At 34.6% G+C, this 25026-nt stretch overlaps 1 protein-coding gene across 1 annotated transcript in view; it reads right to left on the bottom strand.

Moving 5' to 3' along the window:
• Positions 1-25026, bottom strand: part of HCN1 (hyperpolarization activated cyclic nucleotide gated potassium channel 1) — a 392613-nt gene that overhangs the window by 160491 nt on the left and 207096 nt on the right. The window contains exon 3 of the mRNA XM_049648096.1: positions 10042-10203. Within this exon, the coding sequence (XP_049504053.1) occupies positions 10042-10203 (162 nt within the window). The remainder of the gene's footprint in view (positions 1-10041; positions 10204-25026) is intronic.

The raw sequence follows: 25026 nt of genomic DNA, 5'->3' as shown, positions 1-25026 counted from the left end.
CTGGCAATACCAGAAGAGTACTTAAATGTTGATCACATTGGACCCACTGCTATATCCTCAAAGCATAGAGAAGTCCAGCCAATGATTCTAGCACATATTTTTAAGATTTTATCGGACAAATTGCCTACGCTCGTTGGAATGTTGTAAGGATATATGCAAAATAACTGAAATAAACTAAAGATTCATGAGCCAAATTCAATTTTTTTTCATAGAATTACTCATTCCCAGAATATATTACATCTTTAAAAACAACCAAATACTTCTCAAAAATGATGGGGTATATAATGGGACTGTGAAAATGTTCATGCTAAGATTTAGAAAATGTTCTTGCTATTCTTTTCTTACATCCCTCACTTATCACATGGCTTTCTTCATGTCACCTCTGATTCTGCATCACATTCTGGGATAGCATATTTAGGTCAGTGGTAGTGGGCGGAGAAAAGAAAAGATAAAATAGGATGGAAAAAAGAAAGAAAGAAAGGAAGAAAATTGTAGAGAGCCCTCCACTCTGGGAAGTAACTATATATCTTGTCCTAAAAATTATATGAATATAGGTGAATTAATCTATATAATTCAGGTCTCTGCAAGTCTCTCTTTTCTTTAAAAGAGAGAGATATACCATCGGTCTTTTTAGAAAGAGGGGGCATTCATATGAATTACCTGATATCCATATATCTGTACATGAACTAATACGACAGAAATAATTCATCTGCTATTCTCTTGATTCCCAGGTTGAAAACAATGTTACTATTTTATTCCAGACTCCATCAATTTAAAACAATATTTCTCATGTGAAATCTAAGTGAGAAATTCAGAATAAGTGGGAAGATACAATTTCTTTACCAGGTTCTTTTGGATTTAAAAAAAAAATTTTTTTAAACGTTTATTTATTTTTGATACAGAGAGAGAGCATGAACAGGGGAGGGGCAGAGAGAGAGGGAGACACAGAATCTGAAATGGGCTCCAGGCTCTGAGCCGTCAGCACAGAGCCCGACGCGGGGCTCGAACTCACAGACTGTGAGATCGTGACCTGAGCCGAAGTCGGACGGTTAACCGACCAAGCCACCCAGGCGTCCCAGGTTCTTTTGGATTTATGGCAGCAGCAAAAGGAGAAACCTTAACCAACATACACATAAAAAACACAATGAGTTTTTCAAATATTTTCTTATATATTGCAAGTTCTTTTAGTGGTACCACTAATGTATAGTTGCTCTCTGTCAACATGAATTGAAAGTTGATTATGACTGAAACTCTTTGTCCGTGAAGTAGAATGCTATGGTAGGGTTGGCATTAATTCAAAGGGAAATACAGATTTCATATTGCCTGCCTCTGACTTTATTTAAACCAGGTAACCATTCACTGAGTTAGATTTTTCATCTGTAAAATGGGAATGAATATGTTTTCATGTCATTCAGAATAGATAATATGATACATGTACTTTGTACTACCTTCATGTAAGTTTTCCTAACATGTGTATTTAGAGAAAATATTGGACTGCAAGATATTTGGTTTCTTTTCCCAATGTTAATAGGTGTCTCTTGTTAGATAACGTAATTTAATGTATGGTGCTTCTTCTAACTATTCATTGCTTAAAACTTAAGAGGCAGTCCAAATAAGGGGGGAAAGAACGTTTCGAATTTATGGATTGGTCTTATTATTGCTAGAGAAATTTAACATAGTCTGAGAAAATATATAGTTTAAGTAATATCCTTTATCTTTCTCTCTTAAGGAACTACAATTCATTTTAAAGTTTTTCTGAAATGCATATGTCATTTGAAAACAAAATACCAGATCAGAATTCATTTCCATATGTTCATTCCCATAAAAATATACATGTCTGAGAAGGAAGAACGCAGTATGTGAACTGTTTCACTTTTGCGATGAGGTCGTGTTTCTATCCAATAGAGAACAGTCACCAGGCTGGCTTTCCTAATAGGCAGAAACCAGGATGGCAAAGTAGAATCACAACACTCAGCAGGCTGCTGACCTACTTTATTATTTTAACTCATAGGAGCTATGAATGCATTTTTTCCCAGTAAAGCTACATAGTGATTTGTCAGCAAATTAGTTACCTTTGTTAGGACTTTTAAAAAATTCTGTTAAGGCAATACATTCTATTTTTAAAAAGTCAACAATATAATAATACAATTTCCAATTTATAGAATTTCAAATCAAAAACACTTTGCTAGACTTCAAGAGAGGAGAGATCTATCTTTCATTCTTAGTTATATTATCTTGGTTATATTGTTTGAATCATTACTTAACTAGTTAATTGGGCTTTGTAAAACAAAAAGTGAACCTATTTTAATTTTGTCTTTATATATTTTTTAGACTATCAATAGATAATATCTCACATTTCAATGTTCCAACGTTCTACTTGTATATGGGGATTTGCATATAAGCAATGTAAATCCCGTTTTTTTCCCCAAATCATTTGCTTGAAACAGGGAATACCAATAAACAATTCTTTGTACCCAAGCGCCCCCAAAACACATTCATTTTGGTCATTACAGTCCGTGAGCTAGAAGTGACTGACCTGTCTCAGTCCCCAGTCTGTTGAAGATTCCGGATACAAATCCAGCTGATTTGTAGTTGAAATAAATGCGTCTCTATTTTGTCTCTCCCGTCTTTTTTTTATGCTCCTCATAGACTTTATCTAAATTCACACAAAGCTGCCACTACCACACCCTTGTGTGAATTAGAAAAAAGTAGTGCTTTCTGGGCTGCTACATTAGGAAAACAAAAAAAGTGGTTTGTAAGAATGGCTACACTTTCAGGTGTATGTAGCTTGGCAAGGAAGAGGGCAGCATTTAGCTAGCACTTTCTCCTTGTTTAGGAGTGTTTGGGCAGTGCGTACATTTCAGAGGCCTCAATTCAAATGCATATTAAGGGCTTTTGCACATAATTTTCTATTCCCTTAGATTAGAAAATCAAAAATTTAAATCTCTACTCTATAGTTTTCTGCACCTAGAATGACGTGGAGTGAATGAAAGCTTGTTTGAGTGTAAGCCCTACGAGGGCAGAAACATCCTCATTCTCTAGTGTATGTATGTTCAGTGCCAAAGAGAATGCCTGGCCCAAAGCAAGTACTCCGTAAATTACCTAAATGAAAGAATAAATAATACACACTCATTTCATAGTTGAACTACAGGAACGTTGTGTGATTTGCCTAAAATCTTAGAAGTTTTAATGTTAGAGGAGATTCCGGAATGTGTGTCTCTAAATTCAATTCCGCCAGATTTTTCCGTTCCTATTCTGTTGTCTAAATGAATCAGGATAAGCTGTGTTATGTTGTGGACTGCAAACTAAAAGGATGCCTCTGGAGAGAGAGGGGAGAAAAAAAAAAAAGAACTGGAGGATTGCAAACCAGCTTTTCAATGCTTAGACCTATGAGTGAAATATGATACTAGCACTCAGAGCCTACTGACCATAACCAGCAGAGGACCCCATCAGAGGAAGAGAGTTAGAGAATGTGGAGTGTGTGACCATTTGGTTATTAGTAATACACTAATAATCTGAGATCCATTGTCTCAAATAAAAATGAAATTCTGTAGTAATCTAGATTTTCCAATCAAATCTCTTATTTTCTCCAAACAGATATTATTAAATAGACACTTTGAGACATTTTATATATCTTATTTTCTGATATTCTTAGTTAGTATGGTTATATAAGTTATATAAGCTTCACAAATTTTGGGTATTTTTATATTGTCCGTGAGCTGCCAAGTGATTACTTATCTTTGAAGAAATAATTTGATGTACAAATTACTAAAGCAAAAACTATCCAAGGAAGAACAAATAAATGCATAACATAATAACTTCTTTACATATAATTTTCACATACGCTAGATAATTACCTTTTTAGTATATACCACTAATATTTACTTAGCAACATATGCAAGGTTGGCATAGGATTTGTGGGGCATGCAGACACTGATTAAGACATACTGTCTGCCCTCTAGAATAGCATCCCTCAAGATGAGGAATGCACATGTTCCTTCAAATCACAACAAAATGAAACATCATAATAAACCATCATATAATATATACATAATAAAACATAGCATAAATAAATGAAAAATATAATAAACAATATAATAAATGAGTTGGCTTAAATTATTTTGATTATGGTATTACTCAAACAAATATAACAAGAAAACTAGATATGTTTCTTATCCTTATAATTCTTGTAAGGTTAAAAAACATAAATTTACAAATCAAATACTAACAAAATAATAAATCAATAAGCATATCTAAAATAAATTCACTGTGATGGATAATGTTTTGCTGAAACCCAACAGTTGCATACAATGTAAATTTAGTGTTATTATGGCACTAGTTTTGCAGATTAGTTTCACACACTACAATACAATTGTGTGCTATGTAAGGAGTGACTTAGTTTTCAAGTCCATCTCTCCATTTTGACTATGGTGAAAATTCGGTACAACATTTAATATGATGTCATTTACCCTTCATTTGATAGAAATGGATCATTAATCATTAAGCCCATAAGCCAGAATTATTTTAAATGGCGCAACGTACTTCAACTAGAAAAGCAAAACCATTCTGTCCATTGCCTTTTAGTTTAGTTTTGCAAAACTAAAAGGCACCTGACAGAATGGGAGAAGATATTTGTAAATGACATATCAGATAAAAGGTTAGTATCCAAAATCTACAAAGAACTTATCAAACTCAACACCCAAAAAACAAATAATCCAGTGAAGAAATGGGTAAAAGACATGAACAGACATTTCTCCAAGGAAGACATCCAGATGGCCAACCAACACATGAAAAAATGCTCAACATCACTCATCATCAGGGAAATACAGATCAAAACTACAATGAGATACCACCTTACATCTGTCAGAATGGCTAACATTAACAACTCAGGCAACAACAGATGTTGGTGAGGATGTGGAGAAAGAGGATCTCTTTTGCATTGTTGGTGGCAATGCAAGCTGGTGCAGCCACTCTGGAAAACAGTATGGAGGTTCCTCAAAAAACTAAAAATAGAACTACGCTACGACCCAGCAATTGCACTACTAGGCATTTATCCATGAGATACAGGTCTGCTGTTTCGAAGGGACAAATGCACTCCCATGTTTATAGCAGCACTATCAACAATAGCCAAAGTTTGGAAAGAGCACAAATGACCATCGACTGATGAATGGATAAAGAAGATGTGGTATATATATATATATACAATGGAGTATTACTCGGCAATCAAAAAGAATGAAATCTTGCCATTTGCAACTACGTGGATGGAACTGGAGGGTATTATGCTGCGAAATTAGTCAGTCAGAGAAAGACAAAAATCATATGACTTCACTCATATGAGGACTTTAAGGGACAAAACAGATGAACATAAGGGAAGGGAAACAAAAAGAATATAAAAAACAGGGAGAGGGACAAAATAGAAGAGACTCATAAATATGGAGAACAAACTGAGGGCTGCTGGAAGGGTCGTGGGAGGGGGGATGGGCTAAAAGGGTAAGGGGCATTAAGGAATCTACTCCTGAAATCATTGTTGCACTATATGCTAACTAATTTGGATGTAAATTTTAAAAAATAAAAAATAAGGTTAAAAAAAAAAGCAAAACCAGACTCCATATTTAGGGCATTCAGATGATTGCAGATTCATAAAAGATTTACCTTGTAACCTTTCACACTACCACCAATATATATGCATGCATTCACAAATCACTGGGAGAAAACCCATGGACTCCCTGAGAATAAACCTGCAGACTTCAGTTAGAGAAACACAGCTACAGGAACATATTATTTAGCTGCAAATCCTTCTTTATTCTGTAAAGTCACTCCCTAAATTATGTCAAAATTAATATGTAAATTCAAAATGCATCATAGTTTTTACTTTGTTAGGTTTTTAAAATGAATATTTCATGATTTTATAATATAAACCAAAAACTATTATCTCTAATCAGTTTAATAATGAGCTATTATAATTTTAGTGTGATATACCTAAAAACATAATCACAAAATATGAGAATGACAAGATTTTCAAAATTAATTTTATTAGATATTAATTATCTGACCAATCCAAGATATTCATTTAGGCAGAATTCTATAACTCAAATATTTCTTGAATGAAATATTCTATATGAAAGGATATATTAAAAATAAATGCAGAGCAAGATAAATCCCTGGTTAAGTTGGATTTTGCAAGTCAATATCTCCCACCTCATGAATTCAAGTAGCCCTCTGTGGTTGGTGTTTGAGCTTTTAAAAAATAGCTTTTAAAGAATTCTTTCAGTGAGGAATTTTTAAAGACTGCAAAGGAGTTAGCTGACAGGAACTGGAACTACATCTACAGACTTAACTGCAGATTAGAAACAGTTAACATAAGAATATAAATATAAAGAACAAATTACCAGTTATCGATACAGTATAGTTATTGCATTATTCTGAATTTCTCATTATAGGACATATATGGGTAACTAGCTGGTGATATACAGGTAAGGATAAAGATATAAATACAAATGTGTTTAAGAAAGATTGAAAATACATATAAAGAGACAAGTATATACATATACATGAGAATATGGTTGGTTAAGGAGGATTTAAAATAATATTTAAGAATATAAATCATTTAGGAATGCAATATATGAAAAAGAAGGAGGGTGTAAAGAATCTGTCTAACACTCTAATCTTTACCATAAATTATTTAGTATCAATGTCAACTGTCATAGTATAATTGTCATAGTATAATTGCCAAGAATGACTAATAATCATGTCTGCATCTATCCTGGCTTCTCACTTTTTGCTTTCCCAATCTGATTTTGCTTGTCTTACATCTACATCTCATATCCGTCTTATTTAGTGTCAGAGCTCAAATGCTGACTTTCGAGTGACTTTCTACTGCAACTGGGGTGACTACAGGTTTCATTTCTTGCTATTACTTTCCTTAACTATCTTTTTACAATCTATGCGACAAGATACTCTAATGTGCTTTAGAACAGAAATTACAGAGTCTGATAGACAGGCATTCTAATCTTGGTTCCATTGATCTACTAACCTTTAGCTTTAGCTAAAGTTTAGCTAAACTTTAGCTACTAACCTCTAAAAATGTCAGGTTTCTGGACTGTCAAATGGGAGATAACAGTGCTCAACTCATTCTGTTGCTATGAGGATGAAATACGAGTGTATTTATTTTCTTAAATTTTTTTAATGTTTATTTATTTTTGAGAGAGAAACAGACAGATAGAGTGTGAGTGGGGAGGGCCAGAGAGAGAGGGAGACACAGAATCAGAAGCAGGCTCTAGGCGCTGAGCTGTCACCACAGAGACCGACATGGAACTCGAACCCATGGACTGCGAGATCATGACCTGAGCCGAAGTCAGACACTTAACTGACTGAGCCACCCAGGCGCCCCATTACAAGTGTATTTCAAAGCACAGGGGCTTGTATACAGTAAGCAAGATATATACATGTCAGGTGCTTTTATCTTATATTGGATTTTTACTTCTTTATGACTCCCTTATTGTATAAATACACTTTGTTTTGTTGTGATGGAAGACTTTCCAGAATTTGATAGTTTTAGGATAGAAAAAATGATATCTTCAAGGTCAAGTGACACCATGGGGATTCCCCATAGATACGAAAATTGTCTTTTTAATGGTCATCACCTTCATATCACTAATAGTCACAAAATATATCCGGTCTCTAGGGTTGAACATAGACTTAACTGTTTCCTACCCTTGACATTAAAATTAAACATGAAAATATTGTCAAATAAATGTGAAAGAAAGCTGATTTCATAAGTAAATTTGCCCCTCAAAAAAGACGCAAGAAAAAAACCCATAAACTCTGGAAAGGTATTTTGTATGACATTAAGATATAATAATAAAAGTTTGACTATGTTAAATACAAACACACAAACTCACAAAGAGCACATGCAGACACATTTAAAAATGATCAAGATACTAAAACTTTTCTTCATTAAATTTGCTTAGCACTGGATATATTAAGTAGCATATTGCTCTATATTACAATTACACAAGTATATGCCTTTTATGGACACCCCCAAATAAACCTTTTACTATTTTAATGAAGACCATTGCTATTTTTCCTGAAAGATACCTAAGAGAAATTTAAACAATAATTACTTGCTAACTTAAATATTAGTTGGTGCCGGTGAAGAATCATCCTTTGGTAGTAGCAGTAGTGTTTTTATACTATACACTCTGTTAGTAGCTAGAATATAAGAGCTGTTGCTTTTTTTCTCCCCATCCCCCAATATCTTAATAATGTCTTCATAATTTTTCCTTCAGTGATAAGTAACAATCAGACAGACCTATAACCAAGAAGGTTTCATAGTTTTGAAAAGTGACTGGATCAAATGCCTGCTTTAATGTTTAGGTGCAGAAACAAAAATAGAACAAGTATTTCTCCAATGAACTTTCAATAATGAGGCTAGATTACAATAAACTACTCTATCAGGCACTGTTATAGGCACTAAGTACAGAACAAAACAGACAAATTCTTTGACCTAATGGAATTGACATTCTGTGTAGAGACACAGACAAATATAAATCACAGACTGTGTGTGTGTGTGTGTGTGTGTGTGTGTGTGTGTGAGAGAGAGAGAGAGTGTTACTAAATATTTTTAAGATAAAATATAAACCAGTTGGTTTATATTATATATATATATATATATATATATATATATACATATATATATATATATATATATACTATTATCTATATAGTAGACAGAGTGGTCACACAGTGGCTTCTGTGAGGCAGTGACATTTAAGTAGGTACAAACGAAATGAAGGAGAGATCCAGGTGATTATCAAGTCTCAAACAATGGAGATAAAAGAATACAGAAGGCAGGGAGAGGGAGGGTAGGAAGGAGGGAGGAAAACAGGTAGTCACGAAGAGAGAAAGAAAAGAAGACCAGACTTCTTAACATGTAATGTAAACCACTCTTTTCTTCAAATATGAACCCTGAGCTATTGTTGTTAGAAGAAACAAAAATGTATGTTCTTAAGATGTCTATGTCATTTCTATAATAATAAGCCCAGAAATTAATATGGAACACCTCAAGAAAAAAAGGGGGTATTTGATTTATGCCAAAGTTAAAGTTTTGTGAAAGTCTCATAAAATTTATCTTCCATAAAATGTCACATATAAGAGAAGTCTAGTCCAAAGTATAGGTAACTTAAACAATATTTTATTAAATTAATGTAATTAAAATGCTATATATGAAGAAAATATGAGAACTTACATCAAAGGAGAACAAATCTTTGTGAATATATAAATTAAAAATATTCACTACTGTTTCAATTCCTTTGTAAGTACTGTATAATGTAGATCAAAATGCATGTTTTTTTAAAAGAACACATGTCCTTAGCCTTAAATGTGACTGTGAATATACCTGTGTAAATCAAATTTTTATTTACCAGATTTTTAAATATTTAAATATCTTTCAGGGTAAAGTGTACACCTGAAACTAATGTAACATGTCTATACTCAAATAAAAAATTAAAAATTAAAAATAAATAAAGGCTTTACTTTCAACATGAAGCTTTCCCTGTCTTCCCTAGCAAAAAGTACTATCTGAGATATGCACATCACACAGATCTCATTGCGCCTGTACTGATGAACACATCTCTATATGTTTTAACAACACCTAGAATTGCATGTCTCAAGCACAGTAAATGCCAAAATCAAGTTGAAAGAAAGGAGTTATTCCAAGCAGTAGGTAGTTTTAGAAGAACATTGCACCACGATTATATGTATGTGAGAGTGTACATGTACCTTTGAAATAAAATGTCTTCCGTATTCACAGACTAAGATACCTAAAAATAGATCCTGTAACATATACATCCCCAGAACCATTTCGTGTGACATTTAGTTGTAGAAAAAGCAATAGAACATTTTATTTTACATCCATGAAAGCCAAATTAAGTTTTCTCCAAACATTTACAGAGAAGAAATTAGACCATTCTGACATAAATACTTAGAACTTTTTGGCAAAACACTGAATACGCAGAGTATAAAATAATACGAATTACTTACAACCATTTCATTCAGAGACACCCAGCAGTCCGGTGGGAAGTCCTGTAGTAGTGGGACTAAGAACTGAAGACAGCCATCCCAGTGGCACAGGAGCAACATCATGCCGATGAGGTTAAAAATTCTCACCACCGCGCTGGCAAGGTCATATGTCATGTGGAAAATCTGTTGACCAAAATATAAAATCAATCCTTATAATTCTTATCGTCAATTTTCTTTAAAGTGAAGAATACTATCAATGTTGGTAGACACTGACATTATGTAGTGTAAGTATTGATTTAATAAAAATATGTAAAGAACTTTACAAAGAGAAACAGAGGTTACATTTCTTTACCTTTACCTTGAGGCCTGGCACTCTGCTTTCTGAGAATTGCAACCAGATGTGGGTTCTCCACAAAGTACAGGGATAACATAAACACATTAAACGCATGGATCATGTTTTATAAAGCATTTGTTGGGCTGATTTTCATTTACTGTCCTTCTGCACATTTTGGCAATACTGTTTTAAAGAAGTTAACAAATTTGACCCTCTTCTCTGAATCTCATCCCTATTAAATTAAAGGATTTGTTAACGGGCCAAAAAAATAATACCAAACAAAACCACAATGACTGAAAATCAGTAGCAAAAATAGATTAATTTCAAAATATAAAATAATATTGAGATTTAACTGCAGTTAACTTTATAGCTATATGAATGTAGGTACTTCTTTTATTGAACATGAGTAGTGGCCTCTGAGATAAAAGCTTGTCTGAATTTGGATAAAATACAATTGGGTCTCACTTTTAAAAAATTAAAATTGTTACTTCCCTTTCCTGTGAATCTTTCTTATTTATATTTTCATGAAATCCAATATGACAGGTAAGATGATTTCAGAAAGTACAAAAATTATGACAAATCAATGATCTCTATCATAATTTTAGAATTGTGAACTTACATATAGCTCGATATCTATAACTTTTCATCCATCCAGTTATTACAAGAAATAAAACTAGAACCTTAATCCTTCCTTTAGCAGCTCATATATTATATCACTCTCTACTGCTAATATTTCTGCTTATATTTTACTTACTCTAGAATAACAAAACCCACTTGGGAGCAGACCTACATTCTAGAATAAACTTTTTTTTTTCCTAATTGTTAAAAAGCTACTGAGTCAATAAAATTAATAAATATGCATAAATACACAAAGAAACAACACCTTGAGGTATTCAGATTCACATTGTTATAATTCAACAAAAGAATCATCTATTTTTGAAGTAATGAGGACACCATGGATTGAAAAATTATCTGAAACAGAAAAAATAACCCCACAAATTTTCTGTTTTGATTTAGAAACTATATCTTTGTAAGTTAATGCCTATAATTCTTTAAAAAACTTTTTTAAGTTTATTCATTTTTGAGAGAGAGAGAGAGACAAAGCATGAGCAGGGGAGGGGCAGAGAGAGGGAGACACAGAATCTGAAGCAGGCTCCAGGCTCTGAGCTGTCAGCACAGAGACCGAGGCGGGACTTGAACTCACTAACCGAGAGATCATGAAGTGAGCCGAAGTCAGACACTCAACCGACTGAGCCAGGCTATGTCTATGCCCCTAATGTCTATAATTCTTAAGAGATACATACTGATATATGTAGAGGTAACATGACAGGACAGCTGGGATTTTGCTTTTATAAAATCACCAAATCAGTCTTTAATTAAATGTTTTTCACTTTGATACATTTTCTATTGGCCATTAATTCGTTCTTTAAACAATCTTCCTTTTTGACATAGTAATTATAGTGAGAATTCTCACTTTCTTTGTGGGAATATACACAGTTCTGAATTCCTTTTAAAAGTAAGATAGGGGTCCTAGATTTTAAAGGCAACAGATCACATATTTTTATATTCAGACAGCTATCCACAGAACAATGAATTTTAAAGAATTAAGAATTTTATTTTCCTCTAAGTTACTTTTTAATTTGGTTTTGTATTTGGCAAACCCATAGAAAAGTCCGTTCAATGTTATTCCCTCTGATCTTCCTTGGTCACTAAATTTAAAAACAAAAAACTTACCAAAAATTTCATCAATAATTTCTCATTTGAAGTAATACAATAAAGCATAATAAAAAAGCTTTCTGTTATTAAAGTAGTAAATTAAACCCAACATGGCTTTAAACATTTTCTATTTAGTACTAGAACCCTATAAATATTTATCTAAGTATTTCCTGACAAAATGGTTCAATATGGGTTTTGGGTAAGTGTTGCATTGCTGTGAAATAGGGTTAAGTTGCAGAATATAAGCTTCTGGATCAAACAAGGAACTCATCACCTTTCAACCTAATTGCCTGAAGTAAAGAATATCTGAAACTCTCTGCCAAAGTCTATAAATTATAAGCATGTGGGTAAACATGTAATTATGAGACCTTAGAGTGAAGTCTGGGATGTTATAGAGGACTAGGTCCCATTCTTTATACATCTGGCTTTTATGGCTTTACCACTTTCTTTGTGAGGAATTAGATTCTTTTTTGTGGGATTTTATGAGATTATTTATTGTAATTAATAGCACATGCTGTAATTCAACAATTCCTTTAAGAAAATGCTATTATTTCTGAAATGTTTCCAGAGAAATAGAATTACCATTTTCATAAAGGAAGTTAATGGTGACATAAGGTCTTTCATTACATATTAGAAATACATTGTTTTGTTTTGTTTTGTTTTGCTTCCATGTGATTCCTGGACTCCTATTATAACAAGATAAGCCCTGGAATTACTATTTTCAACCTCATAGTATTAGTAGACATAAATCTACTAATGCTAGATTTATATACTAACCCTGCTGTATAGACAATGTTCAATGCATTGAAATGAATTTCCTCCTGTTTGGTCTTTAACATTCTGTGTTCAAAAGCAATTTGACTTTTTGGAGCTATCCCCAAATCTTACTTTGGAAGAGGCAAAGTAAGTTGCCTATTTTGACACTGGTCAATACCCAGAGGCTAAGTTCAAATAGGCAAATCCACGTATCTCCATCTTGATTTATCTACCTAACAAAAGAACATCATAATGTATGTAGTATTACTTTTGATGTACACATGAATGTGTAGAGTGCTTAGGCCCAAACTAATTGTCTCTTGAGCTCTTATTAATTAATGCACTCTGGCAGGCATAATCATCTCATTGACTGGTTGCTGAGACTATGAAAGGCTCTGTTAAAACCTTGTTCACAGAAGATATGGAATAAGAAAACTATTCCTTTATGGGAGCACATACGTCTACAGATAGACACATTAACCAAAGAAGGAAAAATCTAATCTAATTCATGCATAGCCACAATGTCTTATTGTCTAAGGGCAGCTTGTAGGATAAATGTAAGCGTGACTTTACTCAAATACCTGATCAAAGAGCTGATACCACTGATTAATTAATATTCTCAGAGGTGTTTTTTTCCATCTACAAGGTAGACATCCTTAAGTGATATATTCCCATCTAAATCAATTGTCTTAACGCTACTGCATGCAAACCCAACTTCACAGAAAAATGGCACCATATATGACACTCAATGAACTGTCGAATGAATGAGAATGCTGCAGGGATTTAACAATAATAGCAGAAACAACTTTAGATGATCTTCACAGTGGAAAGCTTTTGCTTTTGTGTTTTAAACCAGGGAATTTAAGAAAACTCTATTATTTCCTACCTTCCAAGTAATCTAACTTGACTTGAAACCTGATTTGAGTACTCATAATGTACGTAGCAGAAAGACAGGTTGCTCTGACCTACTCTCAATATGCTGCTAAGTGGTACTTATAAGAGTCAACAACAACAACAAAAAAGAATTAAGGTAAGTTTCTAAAGCAGCTCTTTATTTTTATTTTCACAAAACCTAGACTACAAAATACGTCAGTGGAAGGCTCTGTGCTTTGCATTTGTCCAGCTCAGAACATCGTGTTGTTCATATGACTTCAATGAAAGGAAAGATCTGGTAACAAATTCTCACTGGATTCTTTTTATAATATCGTAGTTCTAGAATTCTGCCCAGTTGGAGTTTAATGACTCCAGACAGGATAGGTAATTAACTCTCCAAAACTGAAGAATGCTCTGAGTTAGATAATTTGACTCAGAATCCCCAACTGTGCCCTAATATTTTCAAAAGTGTTTACCATGATTTTTGTATATTCCATCTTGTTTTTGAAAGGTTAAATCCCAAACTGCGCTATATGGCAGATATCCATAAATTAGCTGAGTTCTTTCAAAACATGTCCACATACTTTCTTAATGTTTGTTTATTTTTGACAGAGAGACAGACAGAGCACCAGCAGGGGAGGGGCAGAAAGAGAGGGAGACACAGAATCCAAAGCAGGCTCCAGGCTCTGAGGTGTCAGCACAGAGCCCAACTCGGGGCTGGAGCTCATGAACCGTGAGGACATGACCTGGGCTGAAGTCTGATGCTTAACTAGCTAAGCCACCCAAGACACCCCTGTCCACAACTTTCTTGATATACTGGATTCAGGGGTTTTTCAGTCTAACAGCCAGATAATGATCAGTGGGCCTTAACTATCTTTAAGCACTTGATGTATTATGTTTTACCTAACCACACAAATTATCAAAAGTGATTTAAGACTTTTCATAAAAACAAATAATCCAGTGAAGAAATGGGCAGAAAACATGAATAGACACTTCTCTAAAGAAGACATCCGGACGGCCAACAGGCACATGAAAAGATGCTCAACATCGCTCCTCATCAGGGAAATACAAATCAAAACCACCCTCAGATATCACCTCAGGCCAGTCAGAGTGGCCAAAATGAACAAATCAGGAGACTACAGATGCTGGAAAGGATGTGGAGAAACGGGAACCCTCTTGCACTGTTGGTGGGAATGCAAACTGGTGCAGCCACTCTGGAAAACAGTGTGGAGGTTCCTCAAAAAATTAAAAATAGACCTACCCTATGACCCAGCAGTAGCACTGCTAGGAATTTACCCAAGGGATACAGGAGTGCTGATGCATAGGGGCACTTGTACCCCAATGTTTATAGCAGCACTCTTAACAATAGCCAAATTGTAGAAAGAGCCTAAATGTCCATCAACTGATGAATGGATAAAGAAATTGTGGTTTATATACACAATGGAGTACTACGTGGCAATGAGAAAGAATGAAATATGGCCCTTTGTAGCGACGTGGATGGAACTGGAGAGTGTTATGCTAAGTGAAATAAGCCATACAGAGAAAGACAGATACCATATGGTATCACTCTTATGTGGATCCTGAGAAACTTAACAGAATCCCATGGGGGAGGGGAAGGAAAAAAAAGAGGTTAGAGTGGGAGAGAGCCAAAGCATAAGAGACTCTTAAAAACTGAGAACAAACTGAGGGTTGATGGGGGGTGGGAGGGAGGGTAGGGTAGGTGATGGGTATTGAAGAGGGTATCTTTTGGGATGAGCACTGGGTGTTGTATGGAAACCAATTTGACAATAAATTTCATATATTAAAAAAAAAAGACTTTTCATAGCATGCATTGATCTGTCCCTAGTCTTGGCTTCATGAACAGTGATCATTTAAAGTCTAGATTTCTTCTACGTTCTCAGTACTGATTCAAGACTTCAAATATAACTTTATAATTTTTATCAAAGTAACAGAATCAAAGAAGTCAGAAATGGTTCTTTTGACAAAGGCTATTCTTATTCTTAAAGTACAAAACAAGGCTGGATACTTTTGTTTCTTTTTAATTCTGCACCTGCATGAATCGAATTATCTTTTATATGGAGTGTCTATATGCCATGTTGACACAGAAAATAAGAAAAAAAGTATTTACCAACTCAGTCTGTTTCACAGCGAACATGTTATTTAGGATTCAATATGTAGTAGCTCTAGTCAATATTTTTAAAAAAAAATTTTTTTTAACGTTTATTTATTTTTGAGACAGAGAGAGACAGAGCATGAACAGGGGAGGGGCAGAGAGAGAGGGAGACACAGAACCGGAAGCAGGCTCCAGGCTCTGAGCCATCAGCCCAGAGCCCGACGGGGGGCTCGAACTCACGGACCGCGAGATCGTGACCTGAGCTGAAGTCGGATGCTTAACTGACTGAGCCACCCAGGTGCCCCTCTAGTCAATATTTTAAGAGCCCTAATGCACCTTCGATAATTTTTAGGTTGAAAATGATCCAGGTTACCTTACCATGCTTTAGGTACAAAGTGCAGAAGGTTTTACTTGATCTCTGAGAGAAGAGCACTGTTCACAGTAATCTCTTTGAACACTGACCAGTGACTGCTCTCCCTATTCTATGTAGGATCTCACTCAGAAAGGCCGGTCCACAACCTTCAGAAGAGTCAACCACCTGGGACTCTCATGTCAGTCTCTGTAAACAAAGTGCAGTTATTTAGTCCACAAACTCACTCACCAATTGTCAAATTCTCATGCTGTTGAGTGGTTTCTTTCTGGATTTTTCTTTCTAGTGTCCCTTCCAAAACTCGTTCTTCATCATTGATTAACTCTCATATACCCTCAGCCTTTTCGTAACACTCTTCCTCTTCTTCTATGCGTTTCCTGAGACATAAGGACCCCCCTCACCCTCTCCAAAGAACTCAGCTTTCCTGGTAGCATTCGCAAACAGAGTTGGTTCAATTCTTTCCTATTTCATAAGCCTTAGGTTCTTTTGGCAGTGGCCTCATTTTCCCAGCTCGCCTTTTGCTGCTGTCAGACAATTATTTGTCCAGCTGTAGTTTAAAAAAAAAAAAAAAGTCTTCTCCTCAGCGCTCATTCCATTTGGCTATTCCACTCATAACGTTCCCTCATTTCTGCATATAACAACCTCCCAATCTCCAGCCTCAGCACATCTCCATTTATTAGAGAACTCTGTATTTTTCCACTGCCTTTTCTCTGCAAAATGTCAACTGCTGATTAATTAAAACAGCTACTTTCTATACCTGAGCTGCTGAAGATTACTGGAGAGGAAACTAGATTGTGGCTATTAAAATTTTTTTTTGTAATGCCCACCTCATTTGAGACCTTGGTCTATGGTCTATTCATTTCCTCATTCCTAACACCACTGATCCTATATTTATTCCTCTCTTCTATCTCCCCCAAAGCTCATGACTATCCTACTCAGTTTCAGACTAAAATTTTACCTTTTCCAGAGGAAACACATTCTTATATTTTAATCCCCTCAACTCTGACCCCTCATACCTTCAAACAAACAAAGAAACAAACAAACAAACAAACATCTGTAACTTTTCTTACTGGCCATGGCCTAATATCAAAAGACGGTGTGTTTTTTATTTAAGATGAATCGCTACCAACCTTTTCTAAACTTTTCCTCCTTCAGAAACCCAAATAATTAGTTCACAGGTCCTCAACTTATGGGGAAAACCAACTTTCTCCGCAACCGTTGTGGACAGACCCTTTTGTAAAGTACAGAAAAAACGAATTTGTATAAAAATGAAATTAATAAAACCCAAGACATATGTAATACAGCCTAAAGTTCTTAAATGTGGTGGCAATTACCTGATGGCTTTTTCTTCAGAACTGTTAACTTCTACATGAGCTTTATCTCAAATATTTAGAAGTAATAAAATTTCTCATTTCCTCAAAACCATTTCAAATTGAAGAAGAATTTTCGTTTCCTAGGTACTAACCTAATTCTTCCCCTCCCCCCTTTATATTCTTTTCAGTTTGTCTTCTCAAAAAAACTCTCCTCCCTGGAATTTTGAGACAGAGAGAGCTGGCCTGCCTTCACCCACCTTTAGTGGGTAAAGTGATTTTCTTTTCTCGGTTACATGTGCAAATTACCATCTGGTGCAAAATCTGATTTCCTGAAGGACATATGTGTCATAGCTACTCTGTGCTTCTGTCCCCCTCCCCCTTCTCCATGGATGAAAGGAGTGTGCAGATATTTAAGGCTGACTTCATTTTCCCAAATGGGAAACTGAAACTTAGGAAAAAATATACATCTATTTGAGCGTTCTTTTCGAAGTGGCACAGATATATCGCTGGAATTATAGAGAAAAATATGTCTCATCACGACTCTGCACTAAGACTAAACAGTACTAATACAGTCATAACAACTACATACTTATAGAATAGAATGTATTATTTATCTGTCACGACTATTAAGACATAAAGTATAGTTGACTACACATGTGTTATTTTGATCATGTCCACACACTTTTTTAATAAACATATACGTATGTATAAAATAAAAAATTCAGGGTGCCTGGGTGACTCAGTCAGTTAAGTGTCCAGCTTCAGCACAGGTCACGAACGCATGGGTTGTGAGTTCAAGCCCTGTGTTGGGCTTTGTGCTGACAGATCAGAGCCTGGAGCCTGCTTCAGATTCTGTCTCTCTCCCTCTCTCTCTCTCTGTCTCTCTCTGTCCCACTCATGCTCTCTCTTTCTCTCTCTCTTAGAAACAAATAAACATTAAAAAATTTAAATAAAAAATTCAATTCTAGATCTTTTTGTTGCAATGAAATTGTCACATTTCTTAATTCTCTTTTGCATTGACTATTACTTAAACTCTATGACTTTTTCGTTGCTTTGCCATGTATTGTATATCATCCATTTCTAATCCTACATATTTTTATACAGGATTCTAATTTCATATACCTAAACATTTAAAAAAGTATGTCTTCATGCAAAATTGCTCTTTGTTTAGCTTTGCTAGTGTGAGAAAAGTCTAAGAACATGAATTATTAAAGAAACATAAAAAATGGCAAAATCCTATAATATGGATTCTTTGAAGATTTTGACAGAAAACAATGATATGAAACAGTTACAGTGTAAACTGTAAAAGGTATAAATTTTGAAACCTGGGAAACACATGCCTGATGGTATAGAGTTGACACTCAGCAAATGTTTTTTCTCCCACAGAGATTACTCAACTAACAATGCATTTTCATAAATGGGTCAGCACTAACGAGTATCTAACGGAGACAAAACATTTCTACAAAGCTTACTCATTTTCCTATAAATTTCAAGTCATTATCAGCTGATGACTGGGAATAGGTCTGAAACAAAAATGTTTATGACAGGCGACATTTTTTTAATCAAATATATCTACATTCACATTTTTTAAATTTGTCATGAAGAAAGAGTACATTCTCTTAACTTATAGGGGGGCTATGTAGTATAACAGAACATCTATTTATTGGACTGTGCCCTAGAAAACACAAAAGAGCAAGCATAACCCCCATGTGCTTAATTTACTTTAGGAAGTAGCTTACACACTGGGCAAATCAAATTACAAATGAATATTGAAAATGGTTCTATTAAGAAGAGTGTTTGATGGATTAGTACTATGGAAAAAATGAAATTAATTAAAATTAAACAATTTAAAATCATTGTCTATTCCTGTATTACAAATTTCAAATGGCTGTAAATGTATACAATATATGCAAATTATATAACTACTGAAATATTTTAATAAAGAAAATTAAAAAATATATTTTATAAACCACCTAAACCTTATTTTAATAATGGTGGTGGGATGGATTTTTCATGCTTACTAGACACATTTCTTTCAGGATAAAGTCAGCACTAAGATACTGATTTAATGAAATTTAATAAATTTCTTTTTGAAACTTCAAATCTTATCTCGAAAACGCAAACTGAAAATTTATTTTTTAAATAAAAAATTAATATTCTCTTTTTATTGTCTAGCACACAGTAAAAATGATATTCAAGTAAACAATCAGAAGTGGCTACATAAGTGTGTGTGTGTGTGTGTGTGTGTGTGTGTGCAGAGAAAGAGGATGAAAAATCAAACTAATAACCGCATTAGCAATATTCATTGACTTCTGTAGCTCTTGTGAATGCATTTCAAATGGTATTTCCATAACACTGTGGTTTTGGGAGAAGACTGAAGAATAATTCATTTTAGAAACACCATAATGCTAATAATAATCTCATTTTTATCTGTAGTATCTCATGTCAATCTTTTTCTTACTTTCTCTTTTGTATAACTGCAGTCTCATCAGATTTGTAATATGTTACACATTCCAATAAGTACAAATTTAGTTGTCTCTACCTTTGAGCTACAAATAGTAACATTATTCTAGTTTTTGTTATCAGTTCATTTGCTAAGCATATGAAACGAATCACATGGATTCATGCTTTTGGGAAGGGCAAAAATAGACGATACAATGGAATGGAGAAATGAACTTAATCCTTGTAAGAAGACACTTTACTTTGGAGACTTCATCTCATTAACTTGTATTTTAAAATACATCTAAATGATGATCACTGTTAAAATTGAGAAAAGACCACTTCAGTGTACAAGCTTTAGTAACTAAACTATAAAAGCAAATAAAGCAGAGGATATTTAAACTCATTTTATATACTCTGTAAATTGTTTTCCTACACACAATATCCTGTTGATATTACCTAGTCAATACATAGCTATTGAATTGCTTTGAAATTACCAAGTAAGAATGTCACAGGTATTTTCATACCATTCAGATATCATCCAGAAAGAATTTTTATACTAATCTTCCATTAGTCAAATACTATTAAACTATCTTTGAGAAATGTATAAAAACATAATATATTTTGGTGGTCTCTAGCAAATATATTTTTAAGTATGCCTCATATGATATTATGTATTATTACGGGTTTCATTTTCTATACTTTCTGTGAGAAAAAAATAAACTCTAAAATTCTTGGTTTCACATTCATGAACTTTGTTATATTGACAAGTGATAATAAATGTTTAGTATCTCAACCAATTTTTTGGCCTACAATATTAAGAATTGTAGTGTTTGTGGTATGGTGAAATCTTTAAAATTTGGACATATATATTTGCATGGAGCATCAAACTGCTAGGTACAAATATTTTTTCAAAAATTTGAACTATTATTTTGCCAATCTTAGAGATATACAACAAAGGTAACATAAAAAAACCCACTGAAAAACAGTTTTTGCCATGTAAGAACTGAAAAAAAATAGACATTGGAGAAATGCATAACTTGAAACCAGGAAACTAGAGTTCCAGTCCTGTCTTTGCATTAATCAGTTTCTAAAAATTTGCCTTAGCTTTTCAACTAAAAGAAAGAAGATGCAGCAAATTACCTCTGATGTGTAAAATTCCATAATACCCTTTACTTTAGAAATGAAAAAATACAATTTTAAAAAGTGAAAACACAGGGAAGTCAATTACACACACACACACACACACACACACACACACACTGGAAGATAAACTGGAAGTAAAACACTGATTTATATAAGTAATTTCCCTAAACCTTGGTTTGTAAAACAAATAAATAAAAATATAATAATAAAACTAATGGTAATGTAAATATGTGGTATAATAAAATGTGATAGAAGCCATTATATTTAAAATAATTGCACGATGTCTTTCTCAACATCCCCTTCACCATTTACAGTCTAGAAAGGTTGTGTGCAAACCAGCTCATTGCATCATTTTCCAAAAGAAGCCAATAGAAAAGACAAGAGGAAAAAAAGCTGGCTTCTGAAAAAACCATTAAGATGAAAACAATGCTTCCTCATAATTTTTTAGTAGGAGCTGTAAGAATTACCTCATGCATTGGCACGTCATCTTGCTACTCTACAAGATGAGCCAGTCAACTTAAGAATACTAATTTATTTGAGTGGATTTGTGTCAGAGTTGCCCTGGGAGAAAAAAAATGGTGTTGGGTCACTGTCTTGGCAAAAATGCCTTCTGAAAGAAATCACTAAGCACATGATTTTGGGTATGAAACCATAAAATACAGCTACAAATTTTAGCGAGTAAACCATACATTCGGCCATTTGGTGAAACCCAATAAGTGAGAAAAACGTAGTATTATTGCAACCTCCTGAAAAGAAAGTTAAAAAATAAACAAGGGTTGGCAAAGTTGCCAGCAACCCAAGAAACACTGGAGTAGGGTTTGATCTATTGGAAAATGGCATGATTTCAGATTCACTAGTTGAACACTTTCCAGAACCACATATGCATTATAATGCTTCATCAGTTCAGATAATAGAGCATCAAGATATTTGGCAGACCACCTGAAGGGCTGAATATACTTCAGTATCAGAATGGTTCTAGGAATTATATAAATTGCTGTATGTGGAAGGACCCTTAAAAGGAATACAATATTTTTTGTATAAATTTGATTTTTCTAATCACCAAAGCCACTTACCAATATCGGCCCTGTGCAGAATAACAGTAGGCACTGGATTCTCCAGTGTTCATGGTCTCACCTCCACCACACATTCACACACTCATGCAAACACTCCTGTCTCCAGCATCCACCCACCCGTTTTAAGCAGGACTGAGTTTTCTCTAGACCCGCTGCAGAGCTCTCAGAATTGTTCTTCCTTTTAACACACATCTTGTAGTAACCACATTTGATTTATTTGGGGTGGGGTGTGGTTAGGGGAGTCAGGACATATATGAGATATCTTTCTCTCTTACCCCTTTAAAATATCTTGTCTGGGTATAGAATTCTAGATTGAAAATCTTTTTCTCACAGATATTTGAAGACTTAACTCCATTCCTTCCAGCATCTAGCGAAACTGTATCTTTCGCCAAATAGGAGTTGAATCGCTTCAGTGAAAAGATAGGAGGTTTACATGGGGATACATGAAAAATGCCCCAAATCCATGTATGTGTGTGCAGGGTGTGAGACATAGGTTACAAGTAATGATTTTCACAGTTGTCATATTGACCTTAAATTCCATACCTTTCCTGCATTCAGTCCTATTGCTCAGTTATGTTCTGCATTAAGCCTTCTGACTTCAAATCCAAATGTCTCCACAGTTCACAGTACAGACTGGCTCTCACCTCTTTTGCAGACCCTTTTGCAGCATATTCCAGGATCTGATTTTCTCTCTGTGGGCTATTCTTCATTCTACTCCCTTTCATTTTAATCTTGTAAAAATTTTGGGAACTTTCCCATCTCAGTAAGAGCTCCCTTCTCTTATTCCCTTCTGTTTTATAAATGCATTCCTTTTTTCACTTTGTTTCTTTAATAGTGCTGGAGTCTTAGGAGGAACAAAATGCCCATATATGTGTCTTATCTGTCTTCCTCAACTAGAAATCTCTTCTTTTTTTTTTTAATGTTTATTTATTTTTGAGGGAGAGAGAGAGAGAGAAAGAGAGAGAGAGAGACAGAGCATGAGCAAGGGAGGGGCAGAAAGAGAGGGAGACACAGAAACCAAAGAAGCAGGCTTTAGGTTTGAGCTGTCAGCACAGAGCCTGACGCGGGCCTTGAACTCAGGGATGGCAAAATCATGACCTGAGCTGAAGTTCGACACTTAACTGACTGAGCCACCCAGGAGCCCCAAAACCTCTTATTTTCTTCCCAATTGTTTGAATCGTCAACCCTAATATAAAAGGACTATACAACTCAAACTTATAGCTACACATTCTTTCTGGAATAACTGATTTGTTCCAATAAGCTGTTGACATATTCAACTACCAATAAGTCATTATTAAATTAGTTTAACTTTGTAGCATACTTTCCAACCTCCAAGTTACCCTCCCTCAATAATTCTCCTCATAAATAGGTTTGGTTTCACACACCTACATTTAAAAATAAATTTAGAATCTCTTTGTGAAATCCCTATCCTATTCCTAAAATTATGTTGGGCTTTGTTGTAACAGATTTAATTCATAAATTAATTTGTGTCTGTCATTATTTTTCAACATTTATTACTTTTTCAACATTATTATCTCACATTTTCACCTTCTTTGGAAATATGGTCTTCTTGGCATCCAGAATTAACACGCTATGATTCAAACTTGAACACGTTAGATCTCTGCTTGACTTTTGTTAGAGATCCAGATAATCTTTAGGATGTCTGAACTCCTTGGCCTAGTATAAAAGGCCCCTTGTGATCTGCCCTCTGTCCACTATTTCACCATCATGTCTCATCTGTCCTCTATAGGTAATCCATGCTTGGGGGAGACCAAACTTGTCATAGTACCATTTATACAACATGATTGATCAGGGCCTGTATCTGTTCACATAGTATTGTCTCTTGGTATAAGGCCTTCCATCCCATCTCTTTTTGGATTGATGACTTTCTTATTCATATTTCAAAACTTGGCTCAAACATCACTTCCTCAGGAAAGGCTTACTTGACTTCTCTCGGGAGAGAATTAAGAGTTTCCTCCCATAGGACCTAGTCCATAATTCTATAAAAATGTTTTATACTTGACTATAATTACATGTTTATACGTCTGTGTCCTCAACTAGATTGTAAACCCCTGGAGGTCAAGCACTGTATTCACATAGCAGGAGCTTAACACATGTTTATAAAATATAAGAATATGAACAAGAGATGAAGGGACAGGAAGAAAGGAAGGAAGGAAGGGAGGAAGGAAGGAAGGAAGGAAGGAAGGAAGGAAGGAAGGAAGGAAGGGTGGGAGGGAGGGATAGAAGGCGGGAAGGAGGAAGGAAGAAAGGGAGGCAAGGAAGCAGGGAGGGAGTTGGCGGGTGGAAAGAAAGAAAGGACTTCCTAGGTTGAAAACAAGTGGACATTTTAGTAAATAAGGACCTTTGGGATTATTACATATTTTTTCAAATTCTTTGTGTGTGTGTGTGTGTGTGCGTGTGATAACAGAATGGAGACTCTGATTTGAAGAGAATCTTCATCTTGTGCCTATAATGAAATAAGTTATATACAAATTTTGTTTGTAATTTTTGTACTCATTAATTCTAGACTATCTGTCATCCTTTGTCACACCCGGATTACATGATCAATATCCATATAGACATTGTCATTGTGTAGCTTGTCCTTATTCAAGCTTTTAATTACCAAACCTTACTTCTCTGGTGCCATCTTTTTTCCTACCTAGTTTTTATTCTTCATTGTCTTATTCTCACTAAACTTTTTTTTTTAATTGTTTGAGGTGGCTACTCTTGGAAAAGTTCCATTTTCTCCTGCTCTCTTCTCACTGCTCATCACTTCCTTCATTACCCAGTCTGACACAAAAGTCCATCATTTCAACCAGTATCTTACCAAAATTGTCAATTATCTTCTGCTCTGATGCATCTTCATGGTAATA

This window comes from Panthera uncia, assembly GCF_023721935.1.
Source record: "Panthera uncia isolate 11264 chromosome A1 unlocalized genomic scaffold, Puncia_PCG_1.0 HiC_scaffold_17, whole genome shotgun sequence".
Lineage (NCBI taxonomy): Eukaryota > Metazoa > Chordata > Mammalia > Carnivora > Felidae > Panthera > Panthera uncia.
Note: the sequence above shows the minus strand (reverse complement) of the source record. Positions and strands in the feature narration are given on the sequence as shown.